At 47.1% G+C, this 17451-nt stretch overlaps 1 protein-coding gene across 44 annotated transcripts in view; it reads right to left on the reverse strand.

Annotated features, from left to right (window-relative positions):
* Nucleotides 1-17442, reverse strand: part of EHMT1 (euchromatic histone lysine methyltransferase 1) — a 224606-nt gene extending 207164 nt beyond the window's left edge. For 18 of the 44 annotated variants that reach the window (XR_010148801.1, XM_063788053.1, XM_054659312.2 and 15 more), the window contains exon 1: nt 17337-17442. Coding sequence is in view for 31 of the 44 variants with exons in the window: in XM_063788053.1 (XP_063644123.1) it covers nt 17337-17399 (63 nt within the window). In the remaining 13 variants the exon portion in view is untranslated. Of the gene's footprint in view, nt 1-7257; nt 7449-17336 lie in introns of those variants that run through there. The other 26 variants (XM_063788049.1, XM_063788047.1, XM_054659304.2 and 23 more) reach the window with 13 other exon arrangements.
* Between the last annotated feature and the right edge of the window lie 9 nt (nt 17443-17451).

Raw genomic sequence — 17451 nt, forward strand, 5'->3', positions numbered from 1 at the left:
AACACTCAACAAGCTAGAAATAAAAGGGAATTCCTCAATCTAATAAAGGGCATCTATGGAAAAACTCATAGCTAATATCATACCTAATGGTGAAAAACTAAAAGCTTTCCCCTAAAAACAGGAATGAAGATGGGAATGCCAGCTTTCACCACTTCTATTCAACATTTTACTAGCCAGGGCAATTAGGGAAGGACAAAAAAGTGTCCAGATTTAAAAGGAAGAACTACAACTCTATTCCCAAATGACATAATCCTATATATAGAAAATCCCAAGGAATCCACACCAAAAAAAATTCAGCAAAGTTGCAGGATACAAGATCCAATATATAAAAATCAATTTTATGTCTATACAATTGCAATCTAAAAATGAAATGTGGCTGGGCATGGTGGCTCACGCCTATAATCCCAGCACTCTGGGAGCTGGAGGTGGGTGGATCCTGAGGTCAGGAGTTCAAGATCAGCCTGGCCAAAATGGTGAAACCCCATCTCTACTAAAAATACAAAAATTAGCCAGGCGTGGTGGCATGCACCTGTAATCCCAACTACTCAGGAGGCTGAGGCAGGAGAACTGCTTGAACCCAGGAGGCGGAGGTTGCAGTGAGCCAAGATCGTACCACTGCACTCTAGCCTGGGCGACAGAGCGAGACTCCCCATCTCAAAAAAAAAAATTTTTTTTTAATTCTATTTATAATAGCATCAAAAAGAATAAAATACTTCTAAGAAATAACTACAAAACTTATACATTAAAATATTGTTTTTTGTTTTGTTTTGTTTTTTGAGACAGTCTCGCTCTGTCGCCCAGGCTGGAGAGCAGTGGCACCATCTCAGCTCACTGCAAGCTCCGCCTCCCAGGTTCACGCCATTCTCCTGCCTCAGCCTCCCGAGTAGCTGGAACTACAGGCGCCTGCCACCACGTCCCGCTAATTTTTTGTATTTTTAGTAGAGACGGGGTTTCACCATGTTAGCCAGGATGGTCTCGATCTCCTGACCTCGTGATCCACCCGCCTCAGCCTCCCAAAGTGCTGGGATTACAGGCGTGAGCCACCGCGCCCAGCCCTGAAAATATTGTTAAAGAAAACTGAAGGCCGAGTGCAGTGGTTCATGCCTGTAATCCCAACACTTTGGGAGGCCGAGGAGGGTGAATCACGAGGTCAGAAGTTCAAGACCAGCCTGTCCAACATGGTGAAACTCCGTCTCTACCAAAAATACATTAAAAAAAAAAATTAGCTGGGCGTGGAGGCGGGTGCCTGTAATCCTAGCTAGTCGAGAGGCTTAGGCAGGAGAATGGCTTGAATTCAAGAGGTGGAGGTTGCAGTGACCCGAGATCACGCCACTGCACTCCAGCCCAGGTGACAGCGCAAGACTCTGTCTCAAAATAAATAAATAAAATAAAATAAAATAGAAGACCTAAATAAATGGACAAGCATCCGGTGTTCCCCGATTGGAAGACTTGCTATTAAGATGGTGGTATCCTGAACTGATCTACATATTCAACACAATCCCTTTCAAGATCCTGAAAGGCTTTTTTGCAGATATTGACAACAAGATCCTAAAACTCATATGAAAATCCAAGTGACAGCCAGGCGCAGTGGCTCACACCTGTAATCCCAGCACTTTGGGAGGCCGAGGCCGGTGGATCACGAGGTCAGGAGATAGAGACCATCCTGGCTAATATGGTGAAACCCCATCTCTACTAAAAATACAAAAAAAAAAAAAAAAAATTAGCTGGGCATGGTGGGGGCGCCTGTAGTCCCAGCTACTCGGGAAGCTGAGGCAGGAGAAGGGCGTGAACCTGGAAGGCGGAGGTTGCAGTGAGCCGAGATCGCGCCACTGCACTCCAGCCTGGGCAACAGAGAGAGACTCTGTCAAAAAAAAGAAGAAAGAAAGAAAAGAAAGAAAAAGAAGGCAAGCAAGCAAGCAAGCAAGCAAGGGACCCAATCTTGAAAAAAAAGAAAAGAAAAGAAAAGAAATGAAAGAAAATGCAAGGGACCCAATCTTGAAAAAGACAAAGTTGAAGGACTCACATTTCCTCATTACAAAACTTATTACACTGCTGCAATAATGCTCACATTAGGACAGACATATACACCAATGGAATAGAACTGAGAACCCAGAAATTAACCATCACATTTATGTTCAACTGATTTTCAAAAACGACGGCCAGGCAATTCAATGGGGAAAGCACGGTCTTTTCAACAAACGCTGCTGAGCCAACTGTACATGAAAAGAATGAAGCCTGGATCCTACCTAACATCATATACAAAAATTAAGTCAAAACGGACCAAAGACTTAAATGTAAGAGCTAAAACTATGCAAATTTTCCAAGGAAATATAAACTCCCTGGTTTGGATTGGGCAATCAGACACAACAACAAAAGCAAAGAAACCAACTGGAAAACAAGAAGGTGGATTTCATCAAAAATTAAAAACATCTGTGCTTCAAAGGAAGGCATCAAGAAAATAACAATTAGGCCGGGCACAGTGGCTCATGCCTATAATCCCAGCACTTTGAGAGGCCGAGGCAGGTGGATCACTTGAAGTCAGGAGTTCAAGACCAGCCTGAACAACATGGTGAAACCCTGACTCTACTAAAAATACAAAAATAAGCCGGCGTGCTGGTGCACACCTGTAATCCCAGCTTCTCAGGAGGCTGAGGCAGGGGAATCGCTTGAACCCGGGAGGCGGAGGTTGCAGTGAGACTAGACTGCACTCCAGCCTAGGCGACAGAGCGAGACTCTGTCTCAAAAAAAAAAAAAAATTAGAAAGTGAAAAGACAACCCACAGAATGAGAAAAAATATTTGCAAAAAAGTAGAGCAGGGTCGGGGGTCGGGGAGGGAGGATTAGGGAAGTCCTGCTAATGGGTATGAGGTTTCTTTTTGGGGTGACGGAATGATCTGGAAGTAGTGGTAATGACGGAATGATCTGGAAGTAGTGGTAATGGTTGGACCACTCCAGACATACCAAAGAACCCCACTGAGGTGCACATTTTAAAATGTGAATTTTATAGTAAATGAATTACATCTCAATAAAAATAAATCATCTGCTCCTGGACTGATACTGGAATATGGCAACAGCTATCGGTGTGAAGACATTTTCAAAGATGAAACAGAAAACTGTGTCACAGTAAGCACTTAACAGATGAACAGCTCCAGTAATTTTTATGATGGGGAACATTAACATTGAACCCCAATTAAGCAAAATGTTATCCCCCCAAAAATTCTGTTCTTCTAATCAGTAGATCTGTATTACAAAAAAAAAAAAATAGTCAATTATATTTTGATCTTTGTCAACAAAAATTTGTGGAGTTATCCTTGATTTTGCTTCTTGGTGCATGAGTCTGAAATACTATCCAGCCTGCTCAGAAAGAGTTTGCCACCCCTGGAATAAACCACCCCAGAGCTGACCTGAGCATGCCTTCCCTGTCCGGGTGAATGGCACGGCCACCCACCCTTCCGTTCAAGCAGAGAACCCAGCATTTGGCTCCGGCCTAGTCCCACAAGTCATCCTTGTGCCCTCCTCATCTGCCACATAACCGGTGACCACCCACTCCCTGAGGACTGCGTTTGCTGCCTCCACTGCCATCCGTCTACAATCCGTTCTTCACACAGCAGCAGGAAGACCAGGAAGGAAGCCAGAGCCTAACACGCAAACCTGATGAGGTCACTCCCTGCCTTGAAACCCTCCTACTGCCCTTATTACAAGGACGAGAATCATTAGCATGGTCTCCACAGCTCCATCAGCCCACCTAGGTTAGCAACCTGCCCCGTGTGATGCTATACCCAGGAATATGATCAAAGGAACAGTCATTAAATGCTTGAAGATGTGGTCTAGGCCGGGCACAGTGGCTCACGCCTGTAATCCCTAAAAAGTGGTCTAGGCTGGGCACAGTGGCTCATGCCTGTAATCCCAGCACCGTAGGAGGCCAAGGCAGGCAGATGGCTTGAGTCCAAGAGCTCGAGACCAGCCTGGGTAACATGGTGAAACCCTGTCTCTACCAAAAATACAAAAATTACCTAGGTGTGGTGGCACGCACCTGTAATCCCAGCTACTCGGGAGGCTGAGGCGAGAGGACTGCTCGAGCCCAGGAGTTTAAGACCAACCTGGGCAACACAGTGAGACCCCATCTCAAAAACAAAAACAAAAAAAAGAGCACAACTCAGACTACGTCTTCATGCATTCGCCTCTGCATTTTCAAGGTGAACTGGGGCTGAAAGGTTGACTTACTCCCACCTGCACCTTTCAAGTGCCTTCTGTGATTCCTTCCCAACCCTCCCCCAACCCTGGAACGAACACCATTCTACTGCACCATCCTAGCCCAGGGCAGAGCCAGCTCTAACATATACCAGCTACATGGGAAAGTCATCGAACCCCTCGACAGGACAGTAACATCTACTGCATCTAAGTGACGCTGAATGAGGGGGATACATTCTGAGATACGCGTCATTAGGTGATTTCATCACTGTGCAAACGTCAAAGAGTGCACTTCTGCAAACCTATTACACATCTGGGCTGTGTGGTGTAGCCCATGGCTTCCAGGCTACAAACCTGCACAGCGCGTTACTGCAGGTAAGTGCAACACAATGACACGTGTGTCTGAACACAGAAAAGGCAGTGCACTACCCTACTACAAAGCAATGCCCACGACGTGGTTAGGCAGTAAGAATTTCTAGCCTCTATTATAATCTTTTTTTTCTTTTTTTGGGACAGGGTCTCGCTCTGCTGCCCAGACTGAAGTGCAGTGGCACCAACACGGTTCACTGCAGCCTTGACCTCCTGGTCAAACAACTCTCCCCACCTCAGCCTCCCGGAGTAGCTGGGTCTACAGGCACACACCACAATGCCCAACTAATTTTTCATTATTTTTTGTAGAGACAGGGTCTCATTATGTTGTCCAGGCTGATCTTGAACTCCTGGGCTCAAGTGATCCTCCTGCCTCAGCCTCTCAAAGTGCTGGGATTACAGGTGTGAGCCACCACGCCTGACCTTCATTCTAATCTTAGGGGACCACCTTCATGCATGTGGTCTGCCACGGACCAAAATGTCCTTAAGTGCCACATGACTGTATATTCATAAACATCATGAAATATGCACAGTAATTAAATACTGGTGACCTGCCAAGAGAAGAACTAGTGGCTAGGGAGGTACTTTTTCAATTTTATTTTATTTTTATTTTTATTTTTTTTCCAAGACAGAGGTTCACTCTTGTTGCCCAGGCTGGAGTCCAATGGCACGATCTCAGGTCACTGCAACCTCCACCTCCCGGGTTCAAGCGATTCTCCTGCCTCAGCCTCCCGAGTAGCTGGGATTACAGGCGCCCGCCATCATGCCCGGCTAATTTTTTTATATTTTTATTAGAGACAGGGTTCCACCAATGTTGGCCAGGCTGCTCTTGAACTTCTGACGTCAGGTGATCGATCCACCCGCCTCGGCCTCCCAAAATGGTGGGATTACAGGCATAAGCCACCGCACACGGCCATACTTTTTCAATTTTGAACCATGTAACTGTCCTATATGCTCAAAAAATTAAATCTAAACACCTATATCATGACTAACCCATGCCACTCAAGCCAAGCCTGCTCACTGGCCCCCTACTTCCGCTCTCCACACAGTAGCCAGGGTCATCTTTTTAAAGTATCATTCCATGCCTAAAATCTTCAAGGACTGTCTACAGTGGTTATGAAACTTCCCAACTTGTTACCATGGTAACAAGGCCCTGGATAACCCTGCCCTGCCTCTCCAGCTTCATCTCATGCCACTATCCCCTTCTGACCTTGTAATTCCACTGTGCACCAAAGGATACAGACCTCACCCAAATCACAGTCGAGGAAACTGGGACTTTTCTATGTCACACACCATGCAGCTACCAAAAACACTGAAGATACGAATGCACGTCAGACAATACGGGACAGAGGAAGTACAACGGCACATAGTCACTGATTACCACCAATTTTAAATAAAAACACATACACTCACGAGGATCAGGAAAAAAACAGATGACAAATATATGGCATCCTGAGGTTTCTAGGTTTGTTTTCTAAATTTGCTAAAATGCCTAATTTTTGTTAATGTACACTTTGTACACCTTCTCATGCCAATTCACGTCTCACATCCTTTAAAACCTAGACTATGTGTTGGACAAGAAGCTGTTAAAGGAAAAAAAAGACCTAGACTAACTCATCTTCCTCAAGGAACTTTTCCCCACACATGTGGCCGCAGCAATTGTGGCCATCCAGCAGCCTCTTCTTGTTTACTTTTAACTGACTCTCATTTCCTACTCAGTAATATTTGCTCTGTTCTATTATTAAATTTTGTAACATCAGGGATCAATCTCAAAACTTTGTATGTCCTCTTACAAATACCTAGAATTGCACTGCATAAACAGAAAGTGCTCAAAACAGCATCTTAAATATACTGTGATCAGAACCAGCCTATTACAACTAGAATACAGAAAGAAATCCACAAGCTTTTCCAGAATGAAACAGCAGCTCACAGTGATGTTCCTGGGAAAGTGGCCTCTTATCCAGGAGACTCCATTTCAAAGGAAATGCTACCTCTGAAGAGTTATAGCAGCCACTTTAGCTTTGTTTTTCAAAATCCAAAATCATCAGATTTTTTTTTAATACATGAAAATATTAAAAGTTAAAGAGAAGCAAAACAGTAAGAAAGGAGAACTCTCAGTCCTGGAAGTAATGCTTTCTATATCATACCTGCCATAGGCCAAATTAACTGGGCTCTAATAACTATTCTCAGCCGGGTGCGGTGGCTCATGCCTATAATCCCAGCACTTTGGGAGGCCGAGGTGGGCGGATCACCTGAGGTCAGGAGTTCGAGACCAGCCTGGCTAACATGGTGAAACCCCGTTTCTACTAAAAATACAAAAAACTGGACCAGGTGCGATGGCTCATGCCTGTAACCTCAGCACTTTGGGAGGCAGAGGCGGGCGGACCACGAGGTCAGGAGAGCAAGACCATCCTGGCTAACACAGTGAAACCCTGTCTCTACTAAAAATACAAAAAATTAGCCAGGCATGGTGGTGGGCACCTGTAATCCCAGCTACTCGGGAGGCTGAGGCTGGAGAATCGCTTGAACCTGGGAGGTGGAGGTTCCAGTGAGCCGAGATTGCACCACTGCACTCCAGCCTGGGCAACGAGAGCGAAACTCCATCTCAAAAAAAAAAAAAAAAAAAAATACAAAAGCAAATAACTATTCCCTACCTGGTTTGCTGGGTGAGCAACTTAAAATCAAACTGCCCACTTACCTTAGGATAAAGGAATCCATCAACCATGCTTAATCCAATGAAATGATTGAAAAAAAATAATAAAGTTCCTAAAGAATCCAAAACATGATTCTTACAAGCCAAATTATTTTCAAAGAAAAAATAAAATGTGGTCAAACCTACACAGCTCTTTCAGCACATGACAGGAAGCAGAAGAAGGAAACCAGGGCTCTAGCCCCACCTCTGGCTCTGGCCACGTGTGGGATCTCCAGCAACTAAGGTAGCCACAGATGCTCTTTTCGACATTAGAGCTGAGGCACAAACATCACCCTTGCTGGCCCTTACTATGACTCCAGAACCTTCCGACCACAACCAACAACTGACATAGTAAGATCCCAAGACAGGCAGCCCTTTTCATAGGACAGCTGTGCTTCTAGTTTACGGGAGAATCTGCTTCTCAAGATTTATGGAAAATGCTTCTCAGGCCAGCCACAGCAGTTCACGCCTGTGATCCTAACACTTTCAGAGGCCAAAGCGGGAGAATCGCCTGAGCCCAGTTGGAGATCGGCCTGGGCAACACAGTGAGACTCCATCTCTACAAAATGTTTTATAAATTATATTAAGTGTAATTAAAAATTAAATGTTTAAAATAAGTAATTTTAAAAAAGAAAAATTGATTCTGATCCTCTCTTCTCTTAGCAAAAATCAATCAAAGACAAGAAAAGCAGGAAAGAGACACATAAACCCCAAGACATGTGAAATCCCTAAATAGAACACAAATAGGAAGACAGAGAGGTAGAGGAGAGCTAACCTATCCCACAGAGTAGAGGAAGGAGAAACTTAAATAAAGGAGTTGCAGCTGAGCAGCTGGCAGACTGACCCCAGAAAACACAGAAGGGTGGGGACAATGGGGGTGATGCCTGCAGCTACAAATGGGAATGCGGGCAAAACTCCACCTGAGAACAGCTGACCTCTCAGGTCTCCTCCTCAAGCAAGTACTGGTCTTCTGTAGCCACAAGACACCAGACGTTTAGCCCCATAAAAAGGTCCACCAAAAATGGCCGGGCATGGTGGCTCACACCTGTAATCCCATTATTTTGGGAGACCCAGGAGGGTGGATCACTTGAGGTCAGAAGTTCAAGACCAGCCTGGCCAACATGGCGAAACTCCCTCTCTACTAAAAATACAAAAAGTAGCCACACATGGTGGTGCACAACTGTAATCCCAGCTACTTGGGGGTTGGGGGGTAATGAGGCAGGAGAATTGCTTGAACCCGGGAGGCAGAGGTTGCAGTGAGCCGAGATCACACCACTGCACTCCAGCCTGGGCGACAAGACCAAGACTCTGTCTCAAAAAAAAAAAAAAAATCCAGCTTATACCAGCAAGGCAAGAAATTGAGGGATCCTTCAAGAAAACCAAACCAGCAGACAGAACCTCTGCAAAAGGGCCGGGCGCAGCGGCTCACGCCTGTCATCCCAGCATTTTGGGAGGCTGAGGTGGGCAAATCACCTGAGATCGGGGGTTTGAGACCAGCCTGACCAACATGGTGAAACCCCGTTTCTACTAAATATACAAAAAATTATCTCGGAGTGGTGGTGCGCACCTGTAATCCCAGCTACTTGGGAGGCTGAGGTAGGAGAATCGTTTGAACCCGGGAGGTGGAGGCTGCAGTGAGCCAAGATTACACCATTGCACTCCAGCGTGGGTGACAGAGAGAGATGCCATCTCAAAAAAAAAAAAAAAAAAAAAATGGCCAGGCATGGTGGTTCCTGCCTACAATCCTAGCACTTTGGGAGGCAAGGGGGGTGGGTCACCTGAGGTCAGCAGTTTGAGACCAGCCTGGCCAACATGGTGAAACCCTGTCTCTACCAAAAATACAAAAATTAGCCAAGCGTGGTGGCGCACGCCTATAATCCCAGCTACTAGGGGGTGCGAAGGCAGGAGAATCGCTTGAACCTGGGAGATGGAGGTCACAGTGAGCTGAGATGGGGCCACTGCACTCCAGCCTAGGCAACAAAGCGAGACTCCATCTCAAAACAAAACAAAAACAAAAACAAAATTAACCAGGTGTGGTAGTGCACGCCTGTAATCCCAGCTACCTGTGGGACTGAGGCAGAATTGCTCGAACCTAGGATGCAGAGATTACAGTGAGCAGAGATCACGCCACTGCACTCCAGCCTGGGCAACAAGAGCAAAACTCTGTCTCAAAAAAAAAAAAAAAAAAATTCTGCAAGAGAGCCAACAAAACAGCAGCAGCCAACCATCACCCTACAGTGAAGGCAACAAATAAACAAGCCCCCAGCACTCAGCTTTCCATGGTGAGTGCTTTATTCGCAACACGGCAAAATGGCCAAAGACAATGAGACACTAAAGGAAAGGTTACATCATAGAAGAAAGACTAAGAGATAAGACAGCAAAGGGGAACGAATGCAGGGAAAACACAAAAAATGAAGGAAACAACTTTTTTTTTTTTTTTTTTTTTTTTGGTTAGAGACAGTCTCTCTCACTCTGTCACCCAGGCTGGAGTGCAGTGGTGTGATCATGGCTCACTGCAGCCTCAACCTCCCGGACTCAAGCAATCCTCCTGCCTCAGCCTCCTGAGTAGCTGGGATTTCAGGCACGCACCAGCTGGTCATGGCGGTGCATGCTGGAAGTCCCAGATTTTAGGGTCTTGCTGTGTTGCACAGGCTGAGACATTTTTTAAATAGTTTTTTAATAACTTTAACTGTAATTTTAAAATTTTAATTGTAATTAAAATAAATAAGATACTATATATATAAAACAAGAACAGGAGATACTAAAAAGAATAGAAAACAGTAAAGAATATAAAAATATAACAACTGGGCCAGGCGTGGTGGCTCACGCCTGTAATCTCAGCACTTTGGGAGGCCAAGGCGGGTGGATCACCTGAGGTCAGGAGTTCGAGACCAGCCTGACCAACATGCAGAAACCCTATCTCTACTAAAAAAAAAAAAAAAAAAACAAAATTAGCCAGGCTTGGTGGTGCATGCCTGTGATTCCAGCTACTCAAGAGGCTGAGGCAGGAGAATCACTTGAACCCGGGAGGCAGAAGTTGCAGTGAGCGGAGATCGCCCCACTGCACTCCAGCCTGGGCAACAAGAGCAAAACTTTGTCTCAAAAAAAAACAAAAACAAAACAAAACAAAAAATATATATATAAATAACAACTGAAGTTAAAAATTCGATTAAAAAAATTGAGAAGTGATCAAAAATGCTCCCCCAAAATAGAACAAGACCAAGACATGACAAGAAAATATACTTAAAATTAGAAAACTAAATACAGGAAGTCCAACATTCAACTAAAGGAAACGGAAAAGGAGAACACAGAGAAAACAGTAAAGAATAAACTGTCGGCCACACACGGTGGCTCACACAGGTAATCCCAGCACTTTGGGAGGCCGAGGCGGGCAGATCACTTGAGGTCAGGAATGTGAGACTAAACTGGTCAACATGACAAAACCCCATCTCTACTAAAAATACAAAAATTAGCCAGGCATGGTAGCGCGTGCCTGTAGTCCCAGCTACTTGGAAGCTGAAGCAAGAGGCTTGTTTGAGCCCAGGAGTTCAAGACCAGCCTGAGCAACATAGTGAGACTGTCTCTCTCCAACAACAACAACAACAACAACAAATCTCCTATAATGAAAGGGTGTCAATCTTCAGATTTCACAGCTACTTAGGCACCTGCATAATACATAACAAAAGGCTAGCACTAAACGCATGATAAATATTAGGAAAATCACGGATGCAACGATCCTAAAGGTTCGGCAGGGGAATAGTGCTTGCAAACGGTTAAGAATGAAATTGGGCCTTGCCAGCAAGGTGGCCCACGCCTGGAATCCAAGCACTTTGGGAGGCTGAGGCGGGTGGATCACCTGAGGTCAGGAATTTTAGACCAGCCCGGCCAATATGGCGAAACCCCATCTCTACCGAAAATACAAAAATTAGCGGGGCGGGGTGGCAGGAGCCTGTAATCCCAGCTACTTGGGAGGCTGAGACAAGAGAATCACTTGAACCCAGGAGGTGGAGGTTGCAGTGAACCCAATCGCGTCACTGCACTCCAGCCTGGGTGAAAAGAGCAAAACTCCATCTCAAAAAAAAAAAAAAAAAAGAATGAAACTGGGCCAGGCTCGGTGGATCATGCCTTTAATCCCAGAACTTCAGGAGGCCGAGTTCAAGACCAGCCTGGGCAACATGGCAAGGCCCTGTCTCTACAAAAACAGAAAAAATCACTGCCGGGAACAGTGGCTCACGCCTGTAATCCCAAGACTTTGGGAGGCTGAGGCGGATGGATCATTTGAGGTCAGGAGCTCGAGACCAGCCTGGCCAACATGGTAAAACCCCATCCCAACTAAAAATACAAAAATCAGCTGGAGTCCAGGCATGGTGGCTCAAACCTGTAATCCCAGCACTTTGGGAGGCTGAGGAAGGTGGATCACTTACTTGAGGTCAGGAGTTCGAGACCTGCCTGGCCAATATGGCGAAACCCTGTCTCTACTAAAATTACAAAAATTAGCCAGGCGTGGTGATGCACACCTGTAGTCCCAGCTACTCAGGAGGCTGAGACAGGAGAATCACTTGAACCCGGGAAGCGGAGGTTGCAGCGAGCTGAGATCGTGCCACTGTATTCCAGCTTGGGCAACACAGTGACACTCGTCTCAAAAAAAAAAAAAAAATAGCTGGGCGTGATGGTGCCTACCTGTAATCACAGCTACTCAGGAGGCTAAGGCAGGAGAATCGCTTGAACCAGGCAGGTTGCAGAGAGACAAGATCACACACCACTACATGCCAGCCTGGGCGACTGGGTGCCAGACTGGGTGAAACCGTGTCTCAAAAAAAAAAAAAAAAGAGGCCGGGCATAGTGCCTAATGCCTGGCCTGTAATCCCAGCACTTTGAAAGGCTGAGGTGGGCAGATCACAAGGTCAGGAGTTCAAGACCAGCCTAGCCAATATGGTGAAACCCCGTCTCTACTAAAAATACAAAAAAATTATCTGGGCGTGATGGTGCACACCTGTTAATCCCACCTACTCGGGAGGCTGAGCCAGGAGAACCACTTGAGCCCAGGAGACGGAGGTTGCAGTAAGCCGAGATGGCGCCACTGTACTCCAGCCTGGGCAACAGGGTAAGACTCCATCTCAAAAAAAAAAAAAAAAGAAAGAAAGAAAAATCAACCGGGTATGGCGGCACACACCTGCCGTCCCAGGTACTACTCGGGGCACTGAGGCAGGAAGATTACTTCAGCCCGGGAGGTCAAGGCTGCAGAGAACTATCATTGAACCACTCCTCCAGACTGTCTCAAAAAGAAAAAAGACCAAACCAGACTTCTCAAGAGCAACAATGAAAACTGAAAGATATTGGAGCTATGACTTCAAAATGACTTTCCAACCTACCAGCCAAACTTACTAAGCGCACGGGCAGAATAAAGACATTTGCGGTCGGGTGCGGAGGCTCACTCCTGTAGTCCCAGCACTTTAGGAGGCCGAAGTGGGCAGGTCACCTGAGGTTGGGAGTTCAGGAGCAGCCTCGCCAAGAAGTTGAAACCCCGTCTCTACTAAAAATACAAAAATTAGCCAGGCACAGGCGTGGTAGCAAGCACCTGTAATTCCAGCTACTCAGGAGGCTGAGGCAGGAGAATCGCTTGAACCCAGGAGGCGGAGGCTGCAGTTAGCAGAGATAGTGCCACTGCACTCCAGCCTGGGCGACGGAGCGGAACTCCATCTCAAAAAAAAAAAAAGAGTAAATACATTTTCAGACACGCAAACCCCAAAAGTTCACCGCTTACCATACCTTCCTGGCTAGCTAACGGAGAGTGTGTTCCATCACCAGGAGGGAATAAACAGCGAGCAGCATCAGACGCAGGGAAAGGTGAGGAGACTCCTTTGGATGATGCTGTGCACCAGGCAGAGGGAACATGCATTCTTTTTTTTCTTTTTTTTTTTTTTTGAGACGGAGTCTTGCTCTGTCGCCCAGGCTGGAGTGCAGTGGCATGATCTTGGCTCACTACAAGCTCCACCTCCCGGGTTCACGCCCTTCTCCTGCCTCAGCCTCCCGAGTAGCTGGGACTACAGGCGGCCGCCACCACACCCAGCTAATTTTCTTGTATTTTTAGCAGAGACAGGGTTTCACTGTGTGTTAGCCAGGATGGTCTCGATCTCCTGACCTCGTGATCCACCCGCCTCAGCCTCCCAAAGTGCTGGGATTACAGGTGTGAGCCACCGCGCCTGGCTGTATTTTTTTTTTTTTTTTTTTTGAGACAGGATTTTGCTCTGTCACCCAGGCTGCAGGGCAGTGGCACAATCACAGCTCACTGCAGCCTTGGCCTCCTGGGATCAAGTGATCCTCCCACCTCAGCCCCTCAAGTAGCTGGGACTATAGGCACATATCACCACCACACCCAGCTAACTTTTTTACTTCTAGTAGAGACAAGGTCTCACTCTGTTGCCCAGGCTAGTCTCAAACTCCTGGGCTCAGGGGATCCTCTCATCTCGGCCTCCCAGGCATGAGCTGCTGGCCCTGGCCAAGAACATACATTCTGATTGGGGCAGGATGAACATAAGAGAACAAAAATCTTCTCTAATCTAAATCTTACACTAATTCACCATTAATGGAAGTCCATAGTCGACCCCTAAAATTGGTGAATAAAGACATGACAATACAAACATATATTTAGAAACATGAAGTAAATGCTCAAGAGCTGCAAGTGGGCTGCTTCTTCTCTAGAAAGACAGAAGATGATCGGCCGGGGGCGGTGGCTCACGCCTGTAATCCTAGCACTTTAGGAGGCCAAGGCAGATAGATCACTTGAGGTCAGGAGTTCGAGACAAGCCTGGCCAACATGGTGAAACCCCCATCTCTACTGAAAACACAAAAATTAGCCAGGTGTGGTGGCAGGCGCCTGTAATCCCAGCTACCAGGAAAGCTGAGGCACAAGAATCACTTGAATCCGGGAGGTGGAGGCTGCAGTGAGCCAAGATCGGGCCACTGCACTCCAGCCTGGGCAATAGATCAAGACTCATTCTCAAAAAGAAAAAAAAGGGGGGAGGGGGGAGGGACAGCATTAGGAGATATACCTAATGCTAAATGACGAGTTAATGGGTGCAGTACACCAACATGGCACATGTATACATATGTAACAAACCTGCACGTTGTGCACATGTACCCTAAAACTTAAAGTATAATAATAATAAAAGAAAAAAATAAAAAGAAAAAAAAAAGAAAGACAGGAGATGAGAACAGCTTTTTTTTAAGTGTTTTAGCACTGATTTTTTAAATTATGTGCACGTGCCTGCATTATTTTAAAAAAGAAAAAATAAAGAAGCGATACATAGTAGCCACCCTGCTACTTGCCTGAGAAAGCCTTCCTGCTGGAAGATGACGTTTTGCTGAGACAAAAGCCTCGAGTCAAAGGAACCCTAGGATCTGATCCTCAGTGACCTTGGACATATTTAAACCCTAAGATGCCCCATTTACTAACTAATCCACAAATGGGAAATGGAGGATATATTCAACTACCTCAGTAGTTTTTTTTTCTTTTTTCCTGAGACAGTCTCTCACTCTGTTGCCCAGGCTGCAATTACAGGCACACACCACTATGCCCAGATAATTTTTGTATTTTCAGTAGAGACAGGGTTTCAACCATGTTGGCCAGACTGGTCTCGAACTCCTGACCTCAAGTGATCCGCCCACCTCGGCTTCCTAAACTGCTAGGATTACAGGCATGAGCCACCACGGCTGGCCAGTTCTTTTTGGTAGGAAAATGTATTGACTATCTTTGTAAATCAAGGAAAAGAAATGAAGTTAGATAAGTTTCCAGTGTCAGCTTTATTACCTTAATCATTTGGCAATTAATGAACCCTGACCCAGGAATCATTTCCCAGGTTTAGTGACAACAGTGATCACATGCCTACCTACTGTCCAGAAGGCCAGAGTTGCTGCGCTACACACAGGGGCTCCCTCACCTTCTCATACACCTTGATGATAAACCCTTAGAATCATCAATCTAAAAACAGAGCTTTTATTAACCTAAAATGACCATCACAGATATAACACGTTTAGCAAGCATCAGCTCTATGGCCAAACCACCTGCAACTCCATCTTCTTGGCCACAAGCTCTTCAATCTTGGGCCTCACTGCGCCTGTCTTCTCATTTATACACAGGGAGGTAACAGTACCTACCTCTTAAGGTTGCTGCTAGGCTCAAATTATTGAATTCATGCAAGGCACTGGCACTATGGCAGGGGTGGACACAAGTCAGGGCTCAGTCAACACAGGCTGTCATTCTCATCAGGTGTGTAAAGCCCTCTATTCAAGGCTGCCTATGGAACCAGAGACATCTGGAGCCATTTGCTCATCGGTCATGTATTAAACACCTACTACGTGCTCAACACTGTACTAGTGCTGGTCCTACAACCGACTGGCCAAGTTATCTAACCCTTCCTCCTCAGCTAAACAGGAAACAACAGGACGGGCACAATGGCTCATGTCTGTAATCCTAGCACTTAGGGAGGCCGAGGCAGGCAGATCGCTGGAGTCCAAAAGTTCAAGACCAGCCTGGGCAACATGGTGAAACCCCGGTCTCTACCAAAAAAATACAAAAAAATTGGCCAGGTGTGGCAGCACCCGAGGTGGGAGATTCCTTTGAGCCTGGGTGGTCGAAGCTGCAGTGAGCAGTGATCATGCCTCTGCATTCCAGCCTGAGTGACAAAGGGAGATCCTGTCTCAAAAAATAATAATAATAAATAATAATTTAAAAAAGGAAATAACAACACCTGCTGCACAGGGTGAAGAAAACCGAGGGAGGCGCCTGATCTAAAGGTCTTGCACAGTGTGTGGGATCCAGTGGGTACTTCATAAATGATAGAATTCATCACTACACATCTTCTCCCCTACAAGCCTAGAAGTGACTTGAAGTTTTCTAATTTCACTTTTTGTTCTCAGTGACTAATATTAATTCCTTGAATGCTGCAGGTACTCAGCAAAAACTCCTTGCATTGAATTTAAGAATTCCCCTGCACCTTCCCAGTTTACTTATTTCAACACCCCCCAAAAATGCAGGAAAAAAATAAACAAAAAGGCCATACATTACCTGAGTTAAAATACAGTGTTAAGTCTATGCACCAGGATACTGTACGGCTTCTTACTACACCTTAACTTTCTAAGCTTTAGAAGTCTCAACTGTTACCAGACAGTTAATTTCAAAGAAATACTTCTACGCTGACAGTTTTCTCCAAACCGGTCCCTTATCTCAGCCCTAGGACCACACTATTTCTGCATCTCCACGGACACACCACCTCCTGCTTGCTTTTCCTTCAGAGGGACGCCAGTGGTCCACTCGCAAGACTTTAATCTCTACGCTGCTTCCTTTCCTAAGCAAGGAAACAAACTATCCTTGAGAATGAGCACGGGGAAGGCCGAGACCATTAACAAAAGAATGTGAACTTTTTACATGAGAGCCCTTTAAAGCTGCTGGTTTGGAAATAAACTTGAGTCCGCAAGCTTCCCACCGAGCGTGCTTTCCTGCTTCTGACAGCCAGCAGGGCTGGAGCAGCATTGTCTGGGGAGAAACACGCCGGGACTGGCCAACTTTTCGTTAAAGATGGTGCCATCCTACTCAGAACAAAGTGAAAGGTCAACGAAGCGAAGGAAGAGCTCCGAGAGGAGGGACAGCCTCGCCTCGGCCGGCGCTCCAAAGTTGGCCGGCCCCGCTACTTTTCCTTTTGTCCTCCGCACCTCCCCGGCACCCTGGCCGAGGCCCTCCCCGCAGATCCGGCTTGCGGGCGGCGGCGGCGGCACGGGGTCCGTGGGGGGCGCGGGCGCAGGTACGCGGTCGCCTCCCTCACCTGCGCCCCCGCCCGCGCCCCCAGCCACCGCCCGGCCCGCGCCGCGCACAAAGCGCGCCCGGCGGGAGCGCGGGCCGGACGCCCGGCGGCCTCGGCCCGGCCTCGGCCTGAGGCGGCGGCAGCGGCGGCGGCGGCGGCGGGGGGACCCGGGGCCCCGCCCGCCCGCCGGCCGCCTGCCGCCGCCCCGCCCGGTTCTTCGCCCCCGCGCCGCCTCCGCCGCTGCCCGCCGCCCCCGCGCCGCCCCCCGCCGGCCCCGCTGCTCACCTCGGCATCGGCGGCGGCCATGGCCCGGGCCCGCAGCGTGGCCCCGCCCCTCCCGCGCGCCATCGCCCCGCCCGCGCCTCGCGGCCCAGAGTCGGGGCGGGGCCGATCGCCTACG

The sequence above is a fragment of the Pan troglodytes genome, chromosome 11 (assembly GCF_028858775.2).
Source record: "Pan troglodytes isolate AG18354 chromosome 11, NHGRI_mPanTro3-v2.0_pri, whole genome shotgun sequence".
Lineage (NCBI taxonomy): Eukaryota > Metazoa > Chordata > Mammalia > Primates > Hominidae > Pan > Pan troglodytes.